General features: G+C 40.1%; 1 protein-coding gene across 1 annotated transcript; it reads right to left on the minus strand.

Moving 5' to 3' along the window:
• Positions 1-307: 307 nt before the first annotated feature.
• Positions 308-15012, minus strand: Ccdc195 (coiled-coil domain containing 195). Its single transcript, XM_063267808.1, has 3 exons — positions 14778-15012; positions 6693-6915; positions 308-825 (listed from the first exon to the last, which is right to left on the minus strand). Exons 1-3 carry the CDS (start codon positions 15010-15012, stop codon positions 693-695), a joined length of 591 nt encoding a protein of 196 aa, XP_063123878.1. The 3' UTR covers positions 308-692.
• Between the last annotated feature and the right edge of the window lie 1007 nt (positions 15013-16019).

Genomic DNA, 16019 nt, shown 5'->3' on the forward strand with positions numbered 1-16019 from the left:
AAACAGGAGTGGGGAAGAGTGGACTGACTGAAAGCTCAGGAGTTGGGGTGAGACCTTTGGATGGTAATGACTTGAGTTTCTTTTCTCTTCCTAATCGGCTGCAGTGGCTTTGCCTACGGTCGTTCTGCGTCCATAGTGTGTGCTATGGCTTTGTTCGTGTTCACATCACAGTGACTTCGACTAGTACAGAACAAATCAAGGAGTGTCTGTCAGCATGACTGCCTTTGTGGTATTAACCCAATGGTTCTCAACCTTCCTAATGTTAATGCTGTGACCTTTTAAAACAGTTCCGCATGTCGTGGTGACTTCCAACCATGAAATTATTTCCTTGGGTTGCCAAGAGGGTCTCTACCCACAGGTTGAGAACCACTGCTTAACCGAAACAAGTTTTTCTAGGTTTGCTGTGATCTCCTCTGAAAGGGACCCAGGAGTGTTTCCAGATGCTACACAGTGCAATGCTGCACACTCGGTAGATATAAGTTCCAGTGTCATATGCTAAACATTGTACTCACACCTTCTCTTCAAATTCAGCTACAAGACGACACAATCACTCCTATTCCTTGGCCATTAAGTGCAGCAAGTGAATACCGACTGAGGTTGTGTGTGTGTTACCGGACATCTTGGCAGAGTTTCTCCTGGGAAGATCACTGACACAGATCTGCCTGTGCCCATCTCCTGGGAATCTATTTATTTCACACACCCTTTTCTGCAATGAGGCTTAAGGGGTCTGTGCTCTCATTTGTTGAGTTCTTCAGAGGATGTGAATTTTTGGGAACTGATGACCGATCCCTGGGTAACTGGAAACTGACTGTCTTTGTCTTCTCCCTACATGGAACAAATGAGGGAGGGAGGGGGAGAGAGAGAGAGAGAGAGAGAGAGAGAGAGAGAGAGAGAGAGAGAGAGATTTTAGTGAACCTTGATATGTAATATTTTCTTTTTGTTCAGTCATTGAATACTGCCCACATTGTTGAAGTTTATATATCAAAATACTTATTTTCTTAGTTGCTTAATAATAATGTGCGAACATAGATCACAACCGGCCTTTTAATTAATCCCTGTATATAGTGCTGATAAAAATGTGAAGACGTCAGATGAATATCGTACTGTGTCTCACAACTCTATAGTTTAAATATATCTGACGTATTTAACTATGGAAGCACATATTAAACTCCAGATCAATCAAATCCTTGATACCAAGATCACAGAATGGGCTTCGTGTGTGACTCCCAACAGGGACAAGGAGAAAGAATGACAGCTAGTGTCAGTTAAAGGATTGACTCCTTCATTTAGTTCATTTCTCCTCTTACCTCCAAAGTACTATGTAGGTTTCTGACCTTCCCCATGAGAAACTTCTCTTAAGACTCAGTAGAAAGAGCACGTTTGAAATGGTTGTCCTTTCTTAGCCGTTCTCTTTTGTGTAGCTTCATAGAATGGCGTTCCGGGGCCTGCATCTCAGAACACATCTGCACCCTCCCTTGGGAGGAAGGTGGACCACTGCTTCCATGTGTTAGGATCAATAAAATAGTAGCAACCTCTGCCAGTTAATGACCCACTCGTTCAGCTATTTTCCTGCCCTCCACAAACACTGTGAGGTAACGGCTCTAACAACTCCCATTGCACCAAAGAATAGATTGTGGCTAATGATGTATTAATAACTCTTTCCAAGAACATGCTATCTGAAAGTGATGAGGCTAGGGTTTTATTCCAAAGGCTGACCTTCCTAAGCACATTGGTGTGGAAAAGTACAGCTTATTTTTATTAGAATAGCTCTGTTTTTTCCCCAAATCAACAAATTTAAGAAAAATTATCACGTTCATTTACTGTGTATGTTTGTGTCTGTGTGTACATATGTATGCATGCATGTGCCATGGGACACATGTGGAGGTCAGAGGACCTTATAGGACTCCACGTTATAGGACATTGTGGGGTTGGGGATGGACGTCGGATCATGAAGCTTGACAGTAAGTGCCTTTACCCACTGAGATAACTCGCTGGTCCTCCAATCAGCACATTTAATATTTTATTAAATATTTATTTAATATTTATTTTTGCTTTTTTTTTTGCAAATTGTTTATTTTGGATCTTTATTTTTGCTTTTTGTTGTCTCCCTGGATCCATTTTCTTAATTTTATAAACATCATGAAATTGTTTAATCTTGAGACACCGGATGAAAAAATTGATTTCCATGTCAAAGCCAAAGCAAAGTTGAAATTGCAACCACAGTTCTCGAAAGCTCACATCTGTAGGAATGGTGACAAAAGAGTTCTGAAAAGGACTACTTTCATGGTATAATGATGGGAACTATTACAACCAAATTAGGCTTAATGTCTGCTATAATTTAAAATCCAGCTTCAAAAGAAGGGAATTCTTCCTGTGTCTTTGTGAAACTATGAAAGTTTCCAGGAGGTAAGCAAACCTTCCAAATCAGAGTAAACATGCCGTTTACCCGTTAATTCCTGAGTGCACAAGACAGAGTGATAAAGGACTATAATAAAAGATAGCAATTCCTAGTGAGTACTTCTCTGTCACTAGCAGATTTTTGTGCCAATCCAGATGTTGGTTTTAAGCCAATGTTGACTTTTCCTCTTTTAGTACAGTGCTGTACTTGGCTTGATCTTTTCTTTTTTCTTTTCTTTTCTCTTCTCTTCTCTTCTCTTCTCTTCTCTTCTCTTCTCTTCTCTTCTTTTCCTTCCTTCCTTCCTCCCTTCCTTCCTTTCTTTTTATTGGATTTTTTAATTTACATTTCAAATGCTATCCCCTTTCCCAGTTTCCCCTCCAGAAACCGGCTATCTCCCCCTGCTTCTCTGAGGGTACTCCTCACCCACCCACCCCCCCCTACTCCCTCCCACCTCTCCTCTCTGACATTCCACTACACTGGGGCATTGATGGCTCTATCTTTTCAAACTAACTTCTGAATTTAAGCTGGATTCTGTTCTACAGAGTTTATTCACTGGCAGCTTGGAAGCTGGAAAACATTTTGTTTCAGAAAAAGAATACTTTGTAAACATTGGCTAGTTCCCCAAGCCTCATTTAAAAAAACAGTATTGATTGAAATGGGGAAAAGTACTGTAATTCTCAGTCTATGGTGCTTACTCAGTGCAAAAATTAAATATTCTCACAGTCACTATACAGTTTCAAAGTATATAGATACAAGTTAGCCATCAAAATCCAAAGAGCAGTCATTATGGAGTAAGACAATAAACATTTTCCTTATGTATACGCCAAAGTATAAGATACACTTTGTATCATTGCAAGCATATTTGATTTATTTAAAAAAATTACAAGTGTATTTAATAGTGTACAAGTTGTATACTTTAACCTTTTATTATTTTTACAATGAATAACAGTCCACCAATTTTGCGAAAGCATCAAATGATATATGTATGTATACATGTATATGTATATATGGTATATTTATTTGTATTATTAAAAATCAATATCCCCATCTCTATCTTTCCTTCCTCTTCTCTGAAGATCCATGAGTGCAGGAACTCAACTGTTTTGTGTGTACTTCCTGTTTCCCTATTCTGTGTCGGACTCATTAACAATCTCTCCTGTCTCCAACTGTGAGATGCACCCACAACCCACATCCACTGCGACTATTCTTGGTCAAGAAATAATCATCCTTTGCCTAGGTTGCTTTATAGTCTTAAGCCTGGTCTCCTTATTTTGCTATTCTTTTGCAGCCTTTTCATAATAGGGCTTCCTGCATAATAGTTTAAAAAAAAAAAGAGTAGATTAAACAAGAGAGTCCTTGGATGTGGCCATGAAACCACACTGAACTTCTTCCTTGTGACTTGCTCAACATGTTGCCTCTCCTTCAATGCATCTGGTTTGATCCTCCTAACTGGGGCTTTTGCACTTAGCAATTCTCAATACCCAAAGAGTTCTTAACTTTGCACTCCTTGGCCCCCTTCTCCCCTCCCAGGTTTTGGGTTCAGTGCCAAGTGTCTTAACCATGGTTGCTACTCTCACCCTTCACTTCTTAGTGCTTTATTTTCCTTTGTAGTAGTTAGCCTAATATATACTTTGTGCATCTTTTTTCTTCATTGTTTATCACATCTGAAGAAACACACTCTGACCGGTATCTTTGACAGTTGTTTTTTTGCTGTGTAGCACGACCCAGAATCCTTCCCTAAAGGGGATACCTCAGGAAACATTTGTTGAAGAATAGATGGTTAGATGGGTGGATGGATGGATGGATGGATGGATGGATGAATGGGTGGATGACTGACTGGCTGGCTGGGTGGATGGATGTATGGATAGATGGGTGGATGAATGAATGAATGGATGGATTGGTGGATGTAGTAAAAGTAAAGAATCATGGCTAGAAAGGATCAAAGTCATGATGACATTTACCTCTGGTGAGGATGGGGGACAGACACAAAAGACCGTCTTACAAAACCTTTTAGATAAATACACTGGTGTTTATAATATCATAGAGGATCTGTATCTTCAAAGTTTTCAAGACATTTTTCAAAACTAGATTTTCAATAATTATGTATTATTGTATAGCATATCCCCAAAGTCCTTCTGTGATGGATCCCTTTGGCTCTCTGTCCTCATTTTCCCCCCTACTTTATCCCTTAATTGTGGTATCCCAGTCTTTAATGTCTTCTTTTTTCATCCTATGAGGTATAACGTTTCCACTTTTCTTTGTCTGACCCAACCCAACCATCTCTATGACTCAGGGTAACTCTTGGTTTAGGGGAACTTTGTACAAGTGGCACACCATTTCATCCTGTCTTTTGAAATCCGAATCAAAGTGCCTCAGTCTCTACACCCCACACACAGTGGAAAGTCTGTCACCGCCCCCCCAAATCTAGAAGAGTTCTTTCAGGCCTGTGGTTATTCCTTGATTTGATTTCTAGCCACTACCAAACTTGATGACTCACATTTTCTTTCAACAATACTAATTTTCCTCTTTTCTTTGTTGTGATAAGCCAATCATGAAGCCCACACTCCCTTTTCTTTATTTTTCTACTTGACTCATACAAGGCAGATGCATGGAGACATTGCCAGTCAGAGCTTCCCTGAGGGTGGGCAGAAGAGTAGAGGGAAGAAGCTGTACTCCTGTATGCAGCCTTTCCAGTAGACATTCTTTCTCTGAAGGGGCCCTTGGCCCTACCCAGGCAGTGACTGTGTGCTGTATCTCATCTTCAAAACCCTATTAGTTACTATTTATAGCTAAGACCCAAACACCTAACAGAAACAACCCCAGGGGTAAAATAAACACATTTAGTTCACAGTATCAGAGGGTTCAAGGACATAGTTTGTTTTTCAGTGTTGGTGGGCTGTCAGGTTTGAAGGAAACTACACTCTCAGGATCTAGAGCCTTCTTCTGTTCCACCAAATGGACAGTTCCTTATCACTGTCAGAAGGGAAAAATGACTATCTGTGGTATCTATTAGCATACCAAAGTGTGCCTACTGGGGTTGGGGATTTAGCTCAGTGGTAGAGCACTTGCTTAGCAAGCGCAAGGCCCTGGGTTTGGTCCCCAGCTCCGAGAAAAAACAAAACAAAACAAAACAAAACAAAACAAAACAAAACAAAACAAAGTGTGCCTACTGGCCACCAGGCTTCCTCAGAACCACAAGTGCCTTCTCACTCTGCCCCTGTCTTAAACTTCTCTAGCCCCAGGCTTTCCTTCTCTGGCTTCCCATTCCCTTATACCATGCCAGCTATATGTCTTCTTTTCTTCATCCCTTCTCTCTTGCTCCTCTCTCTTGCTCCTCTCTTTGTCTTCCTTTCCTGCTTACAACCCCCTCTTCCTTTTCTCTCATGGCCCAGTCCAGTCTTCTGGCCATGTTCAGTCTAACACTTTCTCTTCCTGCTCTGGACTCTTCCAGGTGCCTCTGTCTGTACCCTCCCTCATATCTACAATAAAACCCTTTCCCTCAACCATATCTGGGAGTAGTCATGTTCTCAGTTTATACATTTACATGGTCAGGACATCTTGGTGGCAGGGGAGTGTGCCAGGGGACAGATATTTACATCACAGCAGACAAATGGAAGAGAACTTATAGGAGAGACTAGGAATTGATTCTGGTGACTCACTTCCTCCAGCTAGGTTCCATCTCCTAGTTTCCACAACCTCTCTAAATACTGCTACAATCTGGGATACTTTATATGTACAATACATGGGACTGTAGGGAAAGAGTTCATATTAAATATTGACTCATGTATTTTGGAGCACTCTCCCTTGTCTCTTGCACCTTTGAGTCTATACCTAATAGTACATTATATTAATTTCCCCTCAAATCCATTGAAGACATTTTCTTCCATGAGAAGCTTGCTTTCTCTGAAAGAAACTGTGTCTTTAGCTCCTAAAGTAGTTATTCTTTTCCTTGAGACATACTACTGAGTGGTCAGATTTTCTGTGTGTCACTTTCATCATCCAGTGACTTCTTGTGCTGAGACTTCTGTTGTTAGTACCTGGTTCAGAGTATGATTAATGTTTGGAGAAGGACTAAAGACTGAGTTCTCTGCTTATTACAGAATCTGTTGGAAAGAGCCATTTGACCCCATTAAAAATTGTTCTTTTGATTCCCTAGGTGGACATCAATGGGATGGAAATTATTTTTACCCTTTGGCTTTGTTTCCTCCAGTGGATACATCCTGGCTATCTAGAAGGATGCTTGGTGACCTCTCAGTAGGTGTCTATAAATTAACCTCAGGCACAGAGAGCATACCTGCAAACAAAATTGTCATCGGAAGAAGCTCTCTGACTGGAGCTATGGCTGCCACAAGCGTCTGCTGCCAACCTCTTTTCTTCACTGTCTTGCTTCCTAGTTGAAGAACAGGCCAATGACGTTCCATTATTTGGAAGTCTGTTTTTAGCTTCCCAGGGGTCATTGGCTGCATAGGAGTGAACTGATGGAGAAACGGCATAGCGTCTGACAATCATGACATTGCCTGTACAGGAAGCACAAAAATTGAGTTAAAAAACAGTCGACCCATAAGGACCTTCACAAATGAAAAAAAAATTATGTTGATGATACTTTGTTGATGTTGAAAAAAGACATCTGTTTTCTGACTTATAACTGTTAGTTGGTCACAGCCACATGCTGGGCACCTTTTCACTTGGGGTAATAAACATTAAAGTCATTTCACCTGCATGGAGCCTGTAGTATGTGGCTTATGTAGAAAATGCACCATAAATAAGCAATGCACGGTGCAATTCAGATAATAATAGATTCTAGGAAGATAAAGCTAATGAAATCAATAGGTAGATACATATGGAAGAGGAGATTAGTTCATTTAATCGTGTGGTCAGAGAAAACTCTTCACAAACATAGAATTAGTTCACAATAGATTATCGTAGATTTTATGCTTAAGTGGAAGATCGTGAGGAGCCCAAATGTTTCACTAAGTAATAATGAAGATACAGAAATGTTGAGTGCTCTAATTTGCTCTGTACACATATTACATATATACACATATATTGCTCTACTAAGATATACTCCACACATGTGTACAATTATTATGTACCAATAAAAACTGAAAATGTGTTTCATGAGATTCAAATAATAATAATATTGACAATATTAAACATTGTCTCTGGGGTTGGGGATTTAGCTCAGTGGTAGAGCGCTTGCCTAGGAAGCGCAAGGCCCTGGGTTCGGTCCCCAGCTCCGAAAAAAGAACCAAAAAAAAAAAAATCCATTGTCTCTGTAAAACTGTATAAAACTTATCATAGTATACTCCACATGTACATGGTTAAATAGTAAGTATAAATTTTTAATATAATATGAAGAGTAGGGTCATCCACTGTCTTTGGTCACCTGGATGGTCACAGGAATTCAGCTGGTGATTGCTAACTGGACTGTACTTGCTTGACTAGGCTTCATTCGGTCATCATGAGACAGCCCATTGAGAGATAAGAACAAGACAACATAGTAGACAGCAAAAGTGCTTTCTATGGACAATTCAGTGTTTCTTCCTGATGGCAGATGGATGGCTTTAGTTCCTGAGGGCTCGCAGTTCAATTTTTGTCCATCAATGTCTTGCAATACATTTCCTAGAAGAAAATGAAATCTTCCTCTCTTTTTAAAATTAAGAACTTTGGTTCACAAAACTTTTTAAAGGGAGTCTTGATTTCTTTGAGTCCCTCTTAATGCTGTGACTTGAGGGCGATCATTAGACATTGGTTGTCACCTATGAGCACTTATGAGGACAATGTTGGCCTCATGGGTTGATTTTCACTTTTCCAAGGACATTTCTGCTCACTAAATCTTCATGCTGCTTGCTATAACTTTGTTATTAGCCAGCACAGAGATGTACTAAAAACTATGCAATGTGTTGATGTTTTGAGATTGCCAGAACCACATGATTGATTTAAATTTGTCACCTGTCATTGCAGGATGAACACAACATTTCTGTACCATTGGGGGGAAAAAAAGGCCAGGAAGTTGTCCTGGCTTCGCATAGTTTAGAAGATGCATTTTTAGGCAAGGGTTTGGGACAGATTTGTACAAATTTATCTGAAGTGATTAACTGTAGACGCTGTTTGTATATTATCTTTAAGCCCTTCCACGGGTTGTAGTGTATACTATCTGCAATTATGTAACAACCGGTGTTTGAAAAGTGACAACCACAAAACTTTCTGTTTAAAAGAAATAGGTAGCAATCTATCTATCCAACCTGAGTCCTAGGGAACCCAGCAGGGGAAGACTATGTTGACAATAGCAATGTTAAATTTGTTTTATTGGAGACCTCTGCTTAAATGTGGAACTGATTACCAAGTAAACTCTTTGCTCATCTCCCTGGGTCACATACTATTCTTTTCTTTCTTATCAACACAAGGGAGGAAATATTCAACATAATATCACAGGACCATTAGTTCAATTTCAAATCCCTGCCAAGCGCAGTTTCCTTGCCAGTCAAGGATATGACTTGGAAAGGCCCAGTGTTGGGAGTTCTCTGAAATGAGAGATTTTCTTTTATCTTCCCCTGCCAAATTTAACACCCGTAATAGTCTTGAGGTGAGATTGCACAGGGTAAGAAGCACAGGGGAGCATTCTGTAAAGTCATGGCTAGATTTTATATCTACCAAAAACTATGCAAATGCAGATGTTTCTACAAACATGGTTTTATCCAAGGAGGCTCATTCTGATTAGGCACTCTGTAGTCTCGATATATATATATATATATATATATATATATATATATATATATATATATATATATATGTTCTTGGCCTTGGGCAATTAAGGGGGAAACTAAGTCTGCTCGTAGAATGTCTCCTTTGTCTTCTCACTGTATCCATCACAGAACATCTGGAAGAACTTGTGGCTCCAAATGATTTGCTTGCAGGTCCTTGGAGTAGGCTCTTTTGAGGCACATATCTGTCTTATGTCATCTAGTTTTGTATAATTCTGTTTTCGAAGAGATTGAGCATGTTGCTTTCTTCAATGTTCTGGGTTTTATATTCATAACTGTAAAGTAGGGGAATTTTTTTTTTTAAACGGGATGCACTTCAAAATTCCCATGCAGTAGATTTTTAGGATTCGATTGCAAGTTTGAATTTCAAATGATGTGGGCAGTATATTACTGAAACCTCTAATGAAGTGTGTCTGTAAATCAAGTAATAATATTTTCTTACTTGACATAGCTAATGTTTTTTGATAAGCATAACCAAAAAATTCACATTGATCTTGCTTGTGATGTTTTATTTTTTATTTTTTATTTTTTGGTTCTTTTTTTTTGGAGCTGGGGACTGAACCCAGGGCCTTGTGCTTCCTAGGCAAGCGCTCTACCACTGAGCTAAATCCCCAACCCCGTGATGTTTTATTACATATGTATATTTATATATTTCAGAGCCTATGAGATAAGGAATATCCTATTTTTACATTATAGATGAGGCAATCGCACATTAGCAGATTGTCACATTCATAGAACCAAGAATTTTACTGTTGGAAAAATTTTGAAATATATCAGCAATTTGCTGATATTTTTTTCTAATTTGCGTATGTATATATGTGTGTTTGTGTGTGTCTATGTGTGTCTGTATGTTTGTGTATGTACATGTGTGTATGCATGTGTACGTGTGTGCATGTGTATTTGTGTGTGTACCTGTGTATATGTGTGTATGTATGTGTGTTTTTGTGTATATGTATGTGTGTACATGCATGTATATTAGGGGTGTGTGTGTGTGTGCATGTGCGTGTGTGTGTGTGTGTGTGTGTGTGTGTGTGTGTATACAGTGTATGTGGAGGCCAAAGGATGATCTTGGATATTGTTCCTCAGATGTTGTCCACCCTTCGTTCGTTCCTTCCTTCCTTCCTTCCTTCCTTCCTTCCTTCCTTCCTTTATTTTTTTTTCTTTCTTCTACTCAGTATCCTTAGCTGTCTGGAACAAACCAAGTGAGCTAGGCTTGCTGAGCAATGAGCCGCACAGCTCCACCTGTCACTGACGCTCTAGGGCTCTCTCCAGTGCATGCCATCCATCACCTGAAGCTCAGACTCAGGTCTCAGGCATGCAAGGCAAGCACTTTACAATGGGATTTTCTCTCAAGCCCTGATATTTTGAAACAATTGTGTACTCGCTGCTTAAAATAATGAGTTTCATTATGAGATTTTAATAGACTCATATGTATTGAATTCAACTTGTTTATTACTCTCAGCTGTTCTCACATATATCCTCTTCTTTTTGCTAAAATGGTCTCCCCTCTCTTTTCATATCACATAAATAATTTTTTAAAGTCTAGAGTCCACATATTATAGAAAAGACTTTGTATTTGTTTTTCTGAGTCTGGCTAATTTCACCTAAAATGATGATCTCTAGTTCCATTCATTTCCTGAAAATGACACAATTTATTTTTATTATAGAAAAGTTAATTTATTTCTATGGCAGATGATATTATTCTCTTCTTAAAAGACCATACATATTTCACCAGAAAACTTAGATTTGATAAAAATCATTTAGTTGGAGATTAGGATACAATCACAGATTTTTATGTGCGGGTATTGTTGGATTAGTTTTTCTTCCTTCCTTTTATTTACTCCTGAAAAACCATATTACATAAAAAGACAAATATTACTTGAAATGTTTTCTTTTTTGAGGTTAAGTATAATTACATCATTTGCCCCATCCCTACCCAAACCCTCCTCATATCCCCCTAATTAAAATGTAAAATTCATGTTTTTTGTTGAGTGCTATTGCATATGTGTGTGTATTTATATATGTATATATGTTCCTTGATATATATATAGTATATAATAATATCAAGGAATAATATATATTCCTTGATAGATAGCTACAAACTGCTCATTTTGTATACTTTCGCTGTTACCTGGATATATGTATTCCGAGGTGATCATTTGGTGACAAATACAATTTGAAAACTTCCCACCGGATCCCCAGGCACAGCTTTACATTACATTGCATGTTTGTGTTTTGTTGTGACAATTACAAAAGGTTTTTAATTTTTCATGACATCTATTTTAGCTAGCCCTTCTCAAACTTAATATAACATTCTAACTGGAAGTTATTGTTTACATGCTGAAGAAGTGTGATTCCAATTGTGTGCTTAGGTCTTACGAATGTTCTAATATTTTCCAAACTTAATAGTATTCATAACCCGAGAGTATTAAGGATGATACTTTGAGTGGCACAGTACTTATCTTAGAATAAGGTACTAAGATGTTAAGGCCCTAATTGCTCCATTATTTGGATATGCAATATACAGAAGAGCTTTGAGGAAGTACTATCTATCTTTAAAGTGAGTCTGCAGCTTGCGACGGCAAGTGGTGGAGTATCTACAGCTAGCACTTGGCAGTGCTCAGAGACATTTTGTTGTTGTTGCTTTGAGACAGGCTCTCACCCCATAACCCAGCCTAGCTTTGAACTTACTCTATAGCCTAGGCTAGGTGCTAACTTGCAATTCTCCTGCTTTAGCCTCCCACACACTGGGGTTACTAACATATGCCATCATAACTAGCTCAAGACAACTTGATGGTTGCAACTGGGGTTGGACAGATCCGTGCTACAGCAACTGTTGCTATGGAGTACAGAAGATGCCGCACATCATACGACATCCAGACTGACTGACCTCCACAATGAAGAATTATTCAGAATAAATTGTCACCATTGTAAGGAATTAGAAACCCTTTAGTAAGGATATATTATAAATAGCCGTATCTTTTCTTCCTGTTTTAAAATAAGGAGGTCTAATATTATAGGCTATTCTTTTATGGTTTTCTTAGATAATCAGTAGACAGAGTTATGCAGATCCCGACAGAAATGTATTTGCAGCTTTGAAATGCTTTGTGTCATTACTAGAAAGAAACATGTCTAATAAGACGCACCAGCCAATGGGACTTGTTCCACTGTCAAACTGTTCACAACCACTAATTGGTAGTGCCTGAAGCTTTTGATGGATGGTATTAAGAGCTATGAGTAGTTAATTACGTATATCAATTTTATTTGAATATCCTGTTGTAGGCAAGCACTGACAACTGAAATGTAGAACATGTTTCTTACTGTTGATTCCAACTTTTTAAGCAATTATTGAACCAAGTATCTGTGGTGAAAATGGGATTTTTGATATTTAAAATATGCTAAAAATTGACCTTGCATCTTGAGGTATTCCATATACATGTATTGATATATATATGTATATGAATTGATATATATTGATATATCAATAAATCCATATAGACAGATATATATATCACCGCAAGTATATATCACAACATGTATAAATATATGTATATACTGATTTGTGTGTAATGTATGCTCACATTGGACAGAGAAACTCTGCAGAAAGACAAGAGATAGTACCTGTGGTTTGTTGCATACTGCCAGGCCCTACTTATTATTGCAAACAGTTGTCATCAGCACAGAGGCAGGTACTACAGCACTTCTGGACAGAGGCAGGTACTACAGCACTTCTGGACAGAGGCAGGACCTACAGTACTTCTGGACAGAGGCAGGACCTACAGCACTTCTGGACAGAGGCAGGACCTACAGTACTTCTGGACAGAGGCAGGACCTACAGTACTTCTGGACAGAGGCAGGACCTACAGCACTTCTGGACAGAGGCAGGACCTACAGTACTTCTGGACAGAGGCAGGACCTACAGTACTTCTGGACAGAGGCAGGACCTACAGCACTTCTGGACAGAGGCAGGACCTACAGTACTTCCGGACAGAGGCAGGTACTACAGTACTTCCGAACAGAGGAAGGTACTACAGTACTTCCGAACAGAGGCAGGTACTACAGTACTTCTGGACAGAGGCAGGTACTACAGCACTTCCGGACAGAGGCAGGTACTACAGTACTTCCGAACAGAGGAAGGTACTACAGCACTTCCGGACAGAGGCAGGTACTACAGTACTTCCGAACAGAGGAAGGTACTACAGCACTTCCGGACAGAGGCAGGTACTACAGTACTTCCGGACAGAGGCAGGTACTAGAGTACTTCCGGACAGAGGCAGGTACTACAGTACTTCCGAACAGAGGAAGGTACTACAGCACTTCCGGACAGAGGCAGGTACTACAGTACTTCCGAACAGAGGAAGGTACTACAGCACTTCCGGACAGAGGCAGGTACTACAGTACTTCCGAACAGAGGAAGGTACTACAGCACTTCCGGACAGAGGCAGGTACTACAGTACTTCCGAACAGAGGAAGGTACTACAGCACTTCCGGACAGAGGCAGGTACTACAGTACTTCCGGACAGAGGCAGGTACTAGAGTACTTCCGGACAGAGGCAGGTACTACAGTACTTCCGAACAGAGGAAGGTACTACAGCACTTCCGGACAGAGGCAGGTACTACAGTACTTCCGAACAGAGGAAGGTACTACAGCACTTCCGGACAGAGGCAGGTACTACAGTACTTCCGGACAGAGGCAGGTACTACAGTACTTCCGAACAGAGGAATGTACTACAGCACTTCCGGACAGAGGCAGGTACTACAGCACTTCCGGACAGAGGCAGGTACTACAGCACTTCCGGACAGAGGCAGGTACTACAGCACTTCCGGACAGAGGCAGGTACTACAGCACTTCCGAACAGAGGAAGGTACTACAGCACTTCCGGACAGAGGCAGGTACTACAGCACTTCCGGACAGAGGCAGGTACTACAGCACTTCCGGACAGAGGCAGGTACTACAGCACTTCCGGACAGAGGCAGGTACTACAGTACTTCCGAACAGAGGAAGGTACTACAGCACTTCCGGACAGAGGCAGGTACTACAGTACTTCCGAACAGAGGAAGGTACTACAGCACTTCCGGACAGAGGCAGGTACTACAGTACTTCCGGACAGAGGCAGGTACTACAGTACTTCCAAGTGGATAAGATTTAAGGAATTTAAAGGAGCTCAGAGTCAAGTGGATGAGCAGCACATCTCCAAGAACCATATTTGTCTGATTTTGAACCATATGCTAACTCACTTAAAAAGTTATTCGAGCTTAGTAAGTGAGCACACCAGTCAGCATGCACATCCATTGTTCTGCATTGCAGAATTTTTATAGTTCAAATAAAAGTGTGGAAACTGTTCTGAATGTGACGGATTTTTACCCCTCTGTTCCTATCTCTCCTCGTACACTCAGAAGTCATTTTATTGTTAAAACATATACCTTGAAGAACCTAAAGGAAATTTTGACTAGGGACGCAAAGTTCATCTACTAGGAGGAAGAGGATGAAACCCATGACCAAGAACACTGCAAATACCAAATGATGATGTTATTGGAGTAGCCCAACAAGTCAGTCATTTGGGAGAGGCTTGAAAAGGTGAACGTTGACCAGAAGAACCACATATGTTCCGTACCTTGGTATTCCTGCACAACTGGTGCAGAATTCATGGGACGATCACCAGGAAGGCTCCCTGAAGACTGGTCACACACTGCTTCTTCTCTTTCACCTTCTGATTTTCTCCCTGAGCTAGATGCTGTCTGACTAATTGAAGTCAGCTTCACACGGAGGGCATGGTTCTCTTTCTCCAGTCTGTTGATTTCCGCCCGCATTTCTTGGATAACCCGCCTGAGGTGGATGCTAGTTTCCATTGCCGGTTTTCACAGACCAACTTTTCTCATGAGCCAAATACACAATCTACTCATCCGGCAGGATCATTCTGCCCTTAAGCAGTATATGCCACGTGAACAATGGAGCTCTTGTCTCTCTTTACTGTCTTTCAGCACCTAGGTTAGACTGTCCAGGGAAGGAGAGGACTTCCATCACTTATTCATCTTGGGTTTTGTTTTCCAGAACAGTACTTTTCTATCTTTCATTTCATGTCAATCAGCAGACATAGAATACCGTTTGTGTCTGAGTGAAGAGAATATTCCAAAAATTCCCACTAAAGGGCAGGGTTTCTTGTTTCCATCATTAATTCACCACCAGGTTGGCCATCAGTCTTTCCTGTTGTCGCATCCAGGATCAAATATTCACATGACCTGTTATATGGAAACTGACGCACAAATAATTCCTTTCTTTGTAAAATATGCCGTAGTTCTGTATTTTGGGATAAATTACTAATTTTGACACATATTGATTAAGAAAAGCTGATGTTAGCTACAAGGTGGCATGTAAACAATCACGGTATTATTAAAATGTGTTATTGGTAAGCATTCACAGATCCCTCAAGATAAGCAGACTTCGATCCACACAGATATGCTTTGCTGTTATTGGATTCTGTGATGTTTTCTTGGCAAGGGTTTCCTAGGGAGATTTTGGAATGTGAGATGGCCCAGGGTGAACATTAATCTTGAATGAGAAATGCATAAGGCACCTACTTTCATTACCTATCTCAAGAGGTTTGTTGTGGGAAACGAAAAGTACAATCCTAAGTAGCACACGCTCTGATGGCGGTCTTTGGAAATTCAGCAAACGTTTAAACATAAAATGAGTTTCTCCACAGGGTGAAATGGACTAGAAAACTTGGCTTCTCCTTCCTGTATATGTTAACACTTTCTGCCCATCCTGACAGACAGACATTCAGTGACTGACCCCATGCTATAAGTAGGGATGAATGGACCAAGTTTTATTACTCTTCTCGACAAATAAATTTGCT

This window comes from Rattus norvegicus, chromosome 9 (genome assembly GCF_036323735.1).
Source record: "Rattus norvegicus strain BN/NHsdMcwi chromosome 9, GRCr8, whole genome shotgun sequence".
In the NCBI taxonomy this organism is placed as follows: domain Eukaryota; kingdom Metazoa; phylum Chordata; class Mammalia; order Rodentia; family Muridae; genus Rattus; species Rattus norvegicus.

Coding starts and splice junctions, on each gene's coding strand:
- Ccdc195 (XM_063267808.1), bottom strand. CDS start 15,012: ATGGAAACTAGCATCCACCTCAGGCGGGTTATCCAAGAAATGCGGGCG. Junction 6,916..14,777: donor AGTTGTGCAGGAATACCAAG/GTACGGAACATA, acceptor CTTCCTGTACAG/GCAATGTCATGATTGTCAGA. Junction 826..6,692: donor GATGACAATTTTGTTTGCAG/GTATGCTCTCTG, acceptor TGTTCCATGTAG/GGAGAAGACAAAGACAGTCA.